The sequence below is a fragment of the Pelodiscus sinensis genome, chromosome 7, assembly GCF_049634645.1.
Source record: "Pelodiscus sinensis isolate JC-2024 chromosome 7, ASM4963464v1, whole genome shotgun sequence".
Lineage (NCBI taxonomy): Eukaryota > Metazoa > Chordata > Testudines > Trionychidae > Pelodiscus > Pelodiscus sinensis.
Genome location: NC_134717.1, coordinates 56,694,782 through 56,707,797, shown reverse-complemented (window position 1 = coordinate 56,707,797; position 13,016 = coordinate 56,694,782). Strand labels below are relative to the sequence as shown.

Below are 13,016 nucleotides of genomic sequence, written 5' to 3'. Positions count from 1 at the left end.
GCTCATTCCCGGCTCCCGCTGGGTCCTGGACCTACCCCTGCTGCAGCTCTGCATTTTAAATGTAGTAGGAGCTGCCCAGCTGCCTGCGCCCCCGGCTCTTACTACATTTAAATTGTAGAGCCACAGTGGGGGTAGCACCTGGATCCAGCATGAGCCAGGACAGAGCCACTTCCCTGATCAACTAATCATAGCCAATTACTCACCCCTTAACATCCTTTTTACTTTTACCACCTCGTCTTCCCTAACTCCCAAAATCCAGCAGCGTGGGTGGGCGGAACTAGCCTCGCTAGACGAAATCCCATAGACTTACAAAAGATAAGCCAGTTGCTAGAGCTTATCATATCAGCAAATTCTAACCCCCAGACTCAGTCTTAAGATTCAGTTACTGCTGTAGTTTTCCAATTTCAGCTCTGGATGAGACGATGGTGTATGGAAGAGGGGTTTGGATTTATTAGGAACTGGGGACACTTTTGGGAGAGGGGGAGCCTATACAGGAAGGATGGGCTCCACCTAAACCAGGGTGGAACCAGACTACTGGCACTAAGCATTAAAAAGGCCGTAGAGCAGTTTTTTAACTAAGAGATGGGGGAAAGCCGATTGGTGCGGAGATGCACGTAAATCGGAGGGAGACTTCTCTTAAAGGAGAATCCATTGATAGAGATTCTCTGAGCTGTAGTCAGAAAGAGAGAAGGGGAGAGGGCAAATGGGCCAGAGCAGACAAACCACCACATATAAAGGAATCCAATGCATCAGGGAAGGGCAGACAAATAAGCAATGGCAAATTTTTAAAGTGCTTCTACACAAATGCTAGGAGTCTGACTAATAAGATGGGTGAACTAGAGTACCTAGTACTAAATGAGGCGATTGACATAATAGGCATCACTGAAACCTGGTGGAATGAGGAAAATCTGTGGGACACAATCATACCGGGATACAAAATATATCGAAAGGATAGAGCAGGCCGGGTGGGTGGCGGAGTGGCACTGTATGTGAAAGATAATGTAGAATCAAATGAAATAAAAATATTAAGTGAATCAACATGTTCAACAGAATCGCTATGGATAGTAATTCCATGCTCCCATAATAAGAAATTAGCAGTAGGAATATATTACCGACCACCTAACCAGGACAGCGATACTGACATTAAAATGCTGAAGGAGATTACAGAGGCTACCAAAATAAAGAACTCTATAATAATGGGGGATTTTAATTACCCCCATATTGACTGGATACATGTCACCTCAGGAACAGAAGCAGAAAGAAAATTTCTCAATGGCTTAAATGACTGCTTCTTGGAGCAGCTGGTGCAGGAACCCACAAGGGGAGAGGCAATTCTCGATTTAGTCCTGAGTGGAGCACAGGATCAGGTCCAGGAAATAACCGTTACAGGACCGCTTGGGAATAGTGACCATAATATAATAACATTCAACATTCCTGTGGTGGGAAGAAAACCTCAGCAGTCCAGCACCCTGGCATTTAATTTCAAAAAGGGGAATTACAGGCAGTCCCCGGGTTACGTACAAGATAGGGACTGTAGGTTTGTACTTAAGTCGAATTTGTACTTAAGTCGGAACTGGTGTCCAGATTCAGCCGCTGCTGAAACTGACCAGCGGCTGACTACAGGAAGCCCGAGGCAGAGTTTCTCTGCCCCGGGCTTCCTGGAATCAGCCGCTGATCAGTTTCAACAACAGCTGAATCTGGATGCCTGGGACAGAGCAGCTGGGGCGCTGCCGGGTAGGTCCCCGCAGCGCCGTACCTCAGCGCTGCGGGGACCAACCCAGCAGCACTCCAGGTGCTCTACCCCAGGTGTCCTCAAGTCAGCCGCTGCTGAAACTGATCAGCGGCTGATTCCAGGAAGCCCAGGGCAGAGCAACTCTTCCTCGGGTCAGTTTCAGCAGCGGCTGACTTGGGGACGCCTGTGGCAGAGCAGCTGGGGTGCTGCTGGGTTGGTCCAGTAGCGCCGAAGAGCGGCCGCTACTGGACCAACCCAGCAGCACCCTAGCTGCTCTGCCCCAGGAGTCCTGATTCAGCCACTGCTGAAACTGACCAGCAGTGGCTGAATCAGGACTCCTGGGGCAGAGCAGCTGGGGCGCTGCCGGGTTGGTCCAGTAGCGCCAAGAAGCGGCGCTGTGGGACCAACCGGCAACGCCCCAGCTGCTCTACCACAGGCGTCCACGAGAAAAGCTTGGTCTGCTGGGGGCAGGGCGCACTAGCTGTGCCCGCCCCCCCCCCCCCCCCGCAGACCATGGAGACGCGGGCGGCAGGACCGAGACGCGCCGCGGTCCCGCCGCCTGGTCCTCCGCGGCTTTGCTCCCCGTCTCCCTGGTCTGCTGGGGGGGCCCCAGCAGACCAGGAAGACCCGGAGCAAAGCCGCGGAGGACCCGGGCGGCGGGAGTACCCAGACGCGCCGCGGTCCGCCGCCCGGGTCCTCTGCGGCTTTGCTCCACGTCTCCCTGGTCTGCAGACCAGGGAGACGTGGAGCAACCTTTCTCGCCCCGGAGGACGCGGGCAGCGGGACCTTGGCGCGTCTGGGCAGTCCCGCCGCCCATGTCCTCCGGGGTGAGAAAAGCCCCGTTCGTAAGTACGGATCCGACATAAGTCGGATCCACGTAACTCGGGGACTGGCTGTACACAAAAATGAGGAGGTTAGTTAAACAGAAATTAAAAGGCACAGTGACTAGAGCCAAATCCCTGAAAGCTGCATGGAAACTTTTTAAAGACTCCATAATAGAGACCCAACTTAAATGTATACCCTAAATAAAAAAACATAGCAAGAGACCTCAAAAAGAGTCACCGTGGCTTAACCACCATGTAAAAGAAGCAGTGAGGGGCAAAATGTATCCTTTAAGAAGTGAAAGTCCAATCCTAGGGAGATGAATAGAAAGGAACATAAACACTGTCAAATCAAGTGTAAAAATGTAATAAGAAAAGCAAAAACAGATTGAGGAACAGCTAGCCAAAAACTCAAAAAGAAATAACTAAATGTTTTTTAAGTACATTAGAAGCAGGAAGCCTGCTAAAAAACCTGTGGGTCCCCTAGATGATCGAACTATAAAAGGAGCAATCAAGGACGATAAAGCCATTGCGGAGAAACTAAATGATTTCTTTGCTTCAGTCTTCACGGCTGAGGACGTTGGGGAGATTCCCGAATCTGCACCGTCCTTTGTGGGTGATGAATCTGAGGAACTGTCCCGGATTGAAGTGTCATTAGAGGAGGTTTTGGAACAAATAGAAAAACTTAATGTTAACAAATCTCCAGGACCGGTTGGCATTCATCCAAAGGTTCTAAAAGAACTCAAATGGGAAATTGCTCAACTATATCTGTTAAATTGGCTTCCGTACCTAATAACTGGAAGGTAGCCAACGTGACACCAATATTTAAAAAGGGCTCTAGAGGCGATCCTGGCAATTACAGACCGGTAAGTCTAATTTCAGTACCGGGCAAATTAGTTGAAACAATAGTAAAGAATAAAATTGTGAAGCATGCAGAAGAACGTAATTTGTTGGACAAAAGTCAACATGGTTTCTGTAAAGGGAAATCCTGTCTTACTAATCTATTAGGGTATGTCTACACTACCCCGCTAGTTCGAACTAGCGGGGTAATGTAGGCATACCGCACTTGCAAATGAAGCCCGGGATTTGAATTTCCCGGGCTTCATTTGCGTAAGCGGGGAGCCGCCATTTTTAAAACCCCGCTGGTTCCAACCCCGTGCAGCGCGGCTACACGGGGCACGAACTTGGTAGTTCGAACTAGGAAGCCTAGTTCGAACTACCTAGTTCGTGCCCCGTGTAGCCGCGCTGCACGGGGTTGGAACCAGCGGGGTTTTAAAAATGGCGGCTCCCCGCTTACGCAAATGAAGCCCGGGAAATTCAAATCCCGGGCTTCATTTGCAAGTGCGGTATGCCTACGTTACTCTCCTAGTTCGAACTAGGAGGGTAGTGTAGACATACCCTTAGAGTTCTCTGAAGGGGTTAACAAACATGCGGACAAGTGGGATCCAGTAGATCTAGTATACTTAGATTTTCAGAAAGCCTTTCACAAGGTCCCTCACCAAAGGCTCTTGTGTAAATTACATGGCCATGCGATAAGAGGGAAGGTCCTTTCTTGGATTGAGAACTGGTTAAAAGACAGGAAACAAAGGGTAGGAATAAATGGTAAATTTTCAGAATGGAGAAGGGTAACTAGTGGTGTCCCCCAAGGGTCAGTCCTGGGACCAATCCTTTTCAATTTATTCATGAATGATCTGGAGAAAGAGGTAAGCAGTGAGGTGGTAAAGTTTGCAGATGATACCAAACTGTTTAGAATAGTCAAGACAGAAGCAGACTGTGAGGGACTCCAAGAAGATCTCACCAAACTGAGTGATTGGGCAACAAAATGGCAAATGAAATTTAATGTGGATAAGTGTAAAGTAATGTACATTGGGAAAAATAACCCCAACTATACGTACAGTATGATGGGGGCTAATTTGGCTACGACAAATCAGGAAAGAGATCTTGGCGTTATCGTGGACAGTTCTCTGAAAACTTCCACACAGTGTGCAGCAGCGGTCAAAAAGGCAACTAGGATGCTAGGAATTATTAGGAAAGGGATAGAAAATAAGACCCAGAATATCTTACTGCCCCTGTATAAAACTATGGTATGCCCACATCTTGAATACTGTGTACAGATGTGGTCTCCTCACCTCAAAAAAGATATTTTGGCCTTGGAAAGGGATCAGAAAAGGGAAACTAAAATGATTAGGGGTTTGGAACGGGTCCCATATGAGGAGAGGTTAAAGCGACTGGGACTTTTCAGTTTAGAAAAGAGGAGACTGAGGGGGAATATGATAGAGGTATATAAAATCATGAATGGTGTGGAGAGGGCAGATAAAGAAAAGTTATTTATTAGTTCCCTAAATAGAAGAACTAGAGGACACCAAATGAAATTAATGGGTAGCAGGTTTAAAACTAATAAAAGAAAGTTCTTCTTCACACAGCGTGTAGTCAACCTGTGGAACTCCTTGCCAGAGGAGGCTGTGAAGGCTAGGACTATAATAGATTTTAAAGAGAAGCTAGATAATTTCATGGAAGTTAGGTCCATAAAAGGCTATTAGCCAGGGGATAAAATGGTGTCCGTGGCCTCTGTTTGTCAGAGGCTGGAGAGGGATGGCAGGAGACAAATCTCTTGATCATTGTCTTCGGTCCACCCTCTCTGGGGTACCTGGTGCTGGCCACTGTCGGCAGACAGGATACTGGGCTAGATGGACCTTTGGTCTGACCCAGTATGGCCGTTCTTATGAGACCACCATGCCGCTTGTACAGTAAGATGGCACTAGCAGTACACAGGATTTTCCAAGCAGAAACAACTTCCTCAGCATAGGTTAACTAGTTCACTATTTCTCAAAGTGGGTCATGGTCCCAACCAGGAAAGCGGCTGGGAGGCCTACACAGCTGTTTTTCTAAAGTGTCTGTAGTCATGGAGCCTCACAGCTCCCATTGGCTGCGGTGTGCTGTTTCTAGTTTAAACGCCAGCTTTCTGCACGTACTAGCTCCGAGTTGAAAATTTCAGCGGGTGCACCTGTACCAAAATAAGCGCATTTTAACATCCCTACTTCAAACCACCTCTCCTCTTCCCCAGCCCTCCAAAACAGCAACACGCTTTACAGAAGATTGGGTAAGTCAAACCAAGAGGTGTCCCATTGATTACTCCTGTCTTCCAACGGTCATAACATAAGTTTCACATGTGGAAAATTAATTTACCACTGTTGCAAAATTCTCCCAAAATGGGGTGAAAATGGAAAAACATGGCTCCTTCTATTTCAATTTCATAGGTATTTGACAGGCCACCCAGAATAAAAAAAAAGTTAACTATCCAGATAAAATTCATTGCTTGTCTCAAGAATCAGGCACTGAACTGAGAGAGTGATGGAGGTCTCTCTCTTCATAGGTAGGGAGGAAATGTACCAGCTGGCCAAATCACAGAATATTGTTAAGATGGTGAACGTGATACCTAAATATTCTAAGGAACCAGAGGAGGGAATGGGAAATAGGTTTTATTGGGTTCTCACCATTACACAGTCCATAGCACACAACTAGAGTACTGCTCATATAACAGTTCAGGACCGAACAATCATGTTGACAATTCTACTCTCAGTCCAAAATAATTTCTGTATTTGGATGTGATTGCTAGACTGTGAAATAAACACTGCAATAACTCAAGAACTGTAGGTATAACTTCAAAATTATGTTAATACTGAGAAATCTTTAGTTTGTGGCACCCTGTAATGTGCTCGTGAACACACAGAACAAATATTAACAAAAAAAGTGTAGACCGGTGATGGCTAGTACCTGTTCAAGTTCTATACTGGTGCCCTTCTCCTGGCTGTCATTTAATGGGTGATCTGACAGATCCTCCAGGTACTCTTTTACTGCTTTTTTGTCAGGAAACAAAATATTTCCAGGACTGGAAATACCACTGTCTTCCTGTCCACCATCATTGTTGGCAAGCACGCTTGTCACATCGGATTCTGAAGCAGCTGGCTCATCTTCGAAGGTTTTCTGACAATCCTCGCTTTGGTTACTTGTTTCACTTTTCCCCTCAAGATTCTCCAATAGGGAGCAGGAGATGTGGTTTTCTGATTGAGAGTCCGCCAGCACCACACCTAATGGGCAGCAGTGACTATCCGATATGATGACATGGTCTTCTTTATCGGTCATGGTAATCAGGAGCTGGCTGCAATGGTTGCATCTCTCTGGGATAGGTTTCATGTCCTGTGCAGGAAGGCATTGTACAAGTGCCAGGCTGTGGTAGGCTCCACAGGCAACTTGAAGCACAACACGTCCTGCCAGGTGTTCTACCTTTTGCGGCTTGGTCACTGGAAAAGAAGTTGTTATGAGACCTAGCTGACAGCCACTTCCCCAGGCCCATATTTCTCGGCTTAGAGAAAGTGCCAGGGTGTGCTCTTCTCCACATGCCAACTGCAAAATCCTGACTGACAGCAGGGGACTGGTTTCAGAGTCAGAAATACTAATAGGATTTGGTTCCCGCAGATAGGGCTGGTTAGCTACTGCACACTGGCCAGCAGAATTGTTTCCCCACATGTATACCACACCACTTTCGGTCACTGCTCCATTATGGTAGCTTCCAGCTGCCACTGTAGTAACATGCTGTCCAATCAAAGCATTTTCTAAGATTGGGCTCTGAGTGCACGTTTCTTCTAGTCCAATTCTCCAGGGAAGCTTTCCAAAGCTGTAGACCTCGCCACCTGAAAGAGAGTTATTCTAATGAAGTTAACTATATTAATACCTTAGGAACTCATTTAATTGGATTTTCATTTTTAATTTGTTCTGGGCTCAGGCTTAACTGCACTTATTGAAACCACGTCTCAGATGCTTTCAGTAAATCAGTAACTATTAGGGAACTCTGTGCTCTTGTTAGCAAGAGGTCCTACTCTTCAAACTGATTTTTACCTCCCCTCCCATTGGTCCATTCTAGTAAATCACTAGCATGGAGGCATTACAGTGAGGATTTGACCTATTTTTACATGCTGCGTTTGAAATGAATTGTAGAACGCACACAACTTAAATTGTAACTATTCAGAGCAACCTGCTATTCTAGTGCAAGTCCAAAAGAGAACTTTGCAGTCAATACCTTCATAAATGAGTGCCATTCACCTTACCAGTGCTCATCATTCTGATAGTATTGTCGAGAGAACATGCATAAAACTCATAAAATGCCTAAAACATATTCCATTTCTTAATATTTACTGAAGATGAATAATGTCAAAAGTTGATTTTGTACCAGGACTAGTGTTGAACGCTACAATATTAGTGTTGTAGTATACAAGTTGAACACTAGTGTTGTACTGTTGTAGCACATTTAACTTTAAATGTAACAAGGGAAACTCTAACCTAAGGCTTCCACAGAGACTGTGAGCATACCACATATTCTACAAATACAATACCGGAGGAGCAGTTTAAATCATGGTTCCCTTCTTACTCTACATTGTGTCCCAAAAGCATGTCAAAGTGATAGACCAGTGTTTCCCAAATGGTGTCCCGAGGAACCCCGGGGTTCTGTGAAGTGAAAATGAGGGTTCCATGAGAAAACTCCATTACAGTAACATTTTAGGATTAAAAATAAATTAATATTATGTGATTTTTGTTTTTAAATATGTGCAATTAAACTAAATGTTGATCTCATGACCTTGTTTAGCATTTGTTTATTATTATCCTTACTTATTTGTGGTCTACTTTTTTATCTCTGTATATTAGACTGTTAAGGGTTTTGCAAAATTCTTTCAAGTTTAAAAGTGTTCTGTGGCCAAATAAAATTGGGAAACAGTGCGCTAGACCTTGATACTGAAGCAAGAGATTGCCTCAAACAGTAAACATGTCCCATTTATTCTTTAAATATGGACAACTAAATTGGTTTTAACATGAAACTTTAACATGAAATTCTAGAGAAACGATCAACGTGATCTATGATTGTGGTAACACTTGAAATGATTCAGAAAGCAATAAAAAAGGCAAAAAAGTACAATTGCTATTATAAGGATTGATTTGGTTAACACTCATAGTTATATAGCAGTGATCCCAAGTGTTAGATCCATAAAAAAGTGCACTTCAAGTCATATGTGCATAGAAGCGAATTTTTTTCCTAGATCAGAAGTTTTCTACTAGGCAACAGAGTGACATGGCAGGTCAGGCAAATTACAACTGGCTCTAATTGATACTCCCCCAAACTACAACATTTTTTACCTGCAGCTCAGTAACATTCAAAGGTGTGAAATTCTTTTCTTCCTTTGAAAACATCAGAGAAATATCAGAGAAATTACTTCCAACCTAATCTTTACAACTGTATGCTCACTGATCAGTTCAATCAAGTGGCAAAATATATCAACAACCGAAGGAATTGTCTTTTGGAAAGTATTTTTTTTAATCAAAGAGTCAACTGATCAAACCAAATTTCAATGCTGCATCTATTTGCCTGTAATTTTTCATGAAACCGCCCTCCCAAAAGCCCAAATTTGTCCTATATCAAGAGGATTTTTTGTAATGCATTGTTTAAATCCAAGACATTGTAATATGCATTTCGAAATAACATGGAGTGTGAAAGAGCTACAAATTATCTTGCCATTTTATAAGGCATCTCATCTTTGAGCCTCTTTATTAAAGAGAAAAATTAGTCCAGTTCAATTTAAAATGACTGAAACACAAGTAGAAAAGTTAACTTTTATTTACACCTTAATGATAAAGACATTGGCACTAATACAAGGCTCAAATATTTCTTCTTAAATATTTCTAAACTTCAATCTAGTGTTAACTGGAATTTTGTTTGTAATCTCAAACCTAAAATGACACTAATACCTTCTGTTAGAAGCAACCCATGGTTTATTCCGAGGGCTGCCTGGAGTACTGTCTTTCCACACCAGCCTGGAAGTCTCTCAGGTGTTACAGAGCAGGAACCAGCCTGCCAGATGTAAACCAGGCCTCTCTCTTTGGCTCCTTCTGCCTCTGCTGAGCTACAAAGAAAATGAATAATCAAAGAATCAGCTTGTAGTTTTCTGCAAGCCAGGATCATGATGTTTACTTTTCATCTACATATAGGAAAGAAAAAAAGGAGGTTCCGGAATTAGGGTACTAGCTTTGGACTTGGAACCAAGGTTCAATTCCCTACTGTGCAACAGACTTCCTATGTGACCCCTGAGGGGAAAAAAATGACTTTGTCTCTTGGTTCCTGGCTGTAAAATAGCCCTACCTACTTTAACTAGAAGTTGTGAACTTAAATGCATTAAAGATTGTGAGATGTTCAGTTACTATGGTAATGGGGGTCTATGGTACTATAAGAAATGACACCTGACCGCCAAAGCTCAGAAGAACATAAACAACCAGCCTCCTGCTAAGGGGTGATGTGCACATTTTTGAGCAAGGTACATCCACTAACGCCAGAAGGCGGCTGCAGCAAATTTTATATCTATTGATGGATCAATTGATAGATATATCCTACAGATGTGTTTTAGAGTAGTCTCATCAAACCATCTCTAGTGAGGAAGGAAACCTATTTTTGAATAGCTATGGAATATCCAAGATCAGATAAAACTAAGCTGTTATGATGGAATCTTGTTTTATTTCAAATTCTTTTTCTTTCTGATGGGCTTCTATGCCAGAAAGCTGAGGAGGAGGAGGACAATGACAAGAAGTCTTGTAAAGTTATCAGTGGACCAATTGGTCCAACTAGTGGAACCAATATTAAATTTAAAGTTAAAATTTCTTACCTAAAATAAAAACTATTTAAAACAGAATTTGCTGAAAATAAATTCACTGGATTTTATACAATTAGGAAAAGTAATAATTAATGTGACATATTGGATATTTTACTAAAATTATAATATACATTTTGATAAGGTGTAGAATGATGACTACAGAGCCTTTCAACAACATGCCATGTTATCGTCAGCCAAAAGTGCCAACAAATGGATACTGACCTGTATGAAATGAACACAATGGCTTTACTTCCCAGTGTGTAAATACCCGCACTACAAAAACTATCAATACAACTGACACTAACCAACCCTTTTTTTGGTTGCTGTATTACAGAGAATAAGGAGTGAAATGATATGAAGACTGAACTAGCCTCTCATTTAAGATTGCACCTCTCTAGTACAGATTAAAGCATATTTGTAGAGCAGTGCAGTGAAAGTTTGCACAATCTCTGCTGTATGTGTTTCTCTAAATCAGGGGTGGGGAACCTCAAACCTGGGGGCCAGATACAGCCCCCGGCTTGCCTGGATCTGGCCCCCAAGGTTCAGGGCTCCCCCCAGCATTGGGGAGCCTGTGCTGGTGCTCCAGCCCCTGCTGTCTCCACTGCAAGGCTGAAGCAAACAAAATCCACTAGCCTGGATCCACCTAGGCTCTGGTATGTTAGGGGAATGTGGGGAATGTGTCTCTCCTCAGTCAGGGGCCACATCATTGAGGATTTTGGTTTTTTATTTCTGCTTCTCACTTGCATGCGGCCTCCAACTGATTTTTCTGTGGGTCAGCGGCCCCCATCTAAAAAAGGTTCCACACCCCTATTTTAAACTAGATGATTTCAGTCTCCAAAGCTTGTCAATCCAGTGCTGTTCTTAAGAACTGAAAATCATTCACACATTTTTTTTAATTAGTAAATTCTACTATACACAAGAAGAGTTAATGGTTTCTGGGGAATTTATAATTTCATTCTTTGAACAGACATTTTGAAGTTTCAGTAGCTTTTTTTTTTTTAAGTGTCTGAGCTGCAATAAGTTAATGAGAGTAACAATCGTTCCAAAATCCTGAAGCATGATGAATCTACTAGTTTCCCTCCAGCCCAGCCTCAAAATAATAATAATAATAATAATAATAATAATAATAATTTCAACTAGAGCTGTGCAAATTGATGTCTTGATTCACTAGGTAAATCACATAAAAATAGAAAAAAATCATTTCAAGAGGGCACAAAATGAAAATTTCAGCAAACTAAAGAAATGTTACAGGTTGAATGAAATGTTGCATTTAACTTTAAATAAAATTATATTAAAAAACTGAAAATCAAAAGAAAAAATAATTTAAAAATGTAGAATTTAAAAGTGAAACAAACCATTTTCCAATATAAACAATATTTAACCAAAATCCTATTCTGAATTAAATACAAAGGTTTTTTTTTTCCTCTTTTAATTTAGACTTTAATTTTTAAGGCAGATATTAGCTGAAATGGTTTTATGAGGACCACACAGTCTAAGCTGGTTTGCATGTTATTACCTTATCTCTTGTTGGTCCATCAGTCAGTGAAAGCACTCCATCACCAAATCATTCCTCTTTGCAGAATGAAGGGCACAGTTCTGTTAACTATTAAGTGAAACCATAGGATGAATAGGCTATTGAATTGCACATCAGACGTAAGCACTGTAAAAGACAGGAGATAAAGCTTTGACACATACAGTCTTAGCTCTCCAATAAACATCTGTGCAGCACAAAAATGCTTAAAAGTATTTAGACTATTTCATACTGATCTGGCACACAAAAGCCAACCCATCAATCAGACATTTCCTTCCCACTCATCCTACAATGGAGCTGCTGTAAACAGACTGAAGAAAGCCTATTTCTAAGGCAGAAAAGAATCAACGTAGGTGCAGGCTGTGTGAGCTTCCCCAACCATCAATATTCTTATTACAAACTGCTAAATAGTAGTACTTAGGATTCAGCAATATCTGGAAAGCGTTGTGTTGCTTTTGCAATGACATTTCTTTTTCTTAAATAAGAAGACAGTTTATGCCAACATCTCTATAATTCTCAGAAGATGTAATTCAAAAAAATTAATAGACAGATAGCAACTGTATCACTGGTGGTGTCTGATAGGTTAACAATGGACTGCTAAATAGCCGGTCCCCGAGTTATGAACGGTCGATTTACGACGGTTCATACTCCCATTAAGCGTTCCTAAGCCGGTCCCCGACTTACGAACACACGATCTGCACTTACCAACAGCGCAGCTGCATTTAAATGAATGGGGTCAGACTTACGAACACTTCAAGTTACAACTAAGTGTTTGGTACGTAACTCATAAGTCGAGGACCGGCTGTAATCAAACGTAATATAGCAATGAAGTGTTACTGCAATCAACTCACACAAATCAGGAGTGTTGAGTCCATAAAATTATTCCTGAAGAATAAAATACATACTACCACCAACTGCACAGTTCTTAGGTCTTGTGCTATCGTAAGAATTTTATAATACAGGAATTAAGTTATACATTCAAGACACTTTACTATGCAGGCTTATAAAGGAGTGTGAATATAGAGTAGCCAAGTTCAGAGAAAAATGGAACAGTTTAAAATTGCTGTTTTGTCTCCAAGCTTTTTGTCCTTTCAACTTTCAAACCCTGGTCTTTTTTTTCCCTCCCCCCCCTCCCACCCACCATCCTGCCTCTCCTCTTCCCACCCCATCCGAGGGCATCAATTTCCAATTTCTATTTCAAAACCTTAATCACTCTTCCAATACAGTAGTTTGCAATTCAG

At 42.4% G+C, this 13,016-nt stretch overlaps 1 protein-coding gene across 3 annotated transcripts in view; it reads right to left on the bottom strand.

Moving 5' to 3' along the window:
* The window catches only part of ALS2 (alsin Rho guanine nucleotide exchange factor ALS2), a 65,544-nt gene that overhangs the window by 43,929 nt on the left and 8,599 nt on the right, over positions 1-13,016 (bottom strand). For 2 of the 3 annotated variants that reach the window (XM_075933860.1, XM_075933861.1), the window contains exons 2-4: positions 11,761-11,904; positions 9,349-9,503; positions 6,328-7,244 (exon numbers count right to left, since the gene is read on the bottom strand). In XM_075933860.1, coding sequence (XP_075789975.1) covers positions 6,328-7,244; positions 9,349-9,503; positions 11,761-11,780 — 1,092 coding nt within the window. In that variant the 5' untranslated portion in view covers positions 11,781-11,904. Of the gene's footprint in view, positions 1-6,327; positions 7,245-8,739; positions 8,782-9,348; positions 9,504-11,760; positions 11,905-13,016 lie in introns of those variants that run through there. The other variant, XM_075933862.1, reaches the window with a different exon arrangement.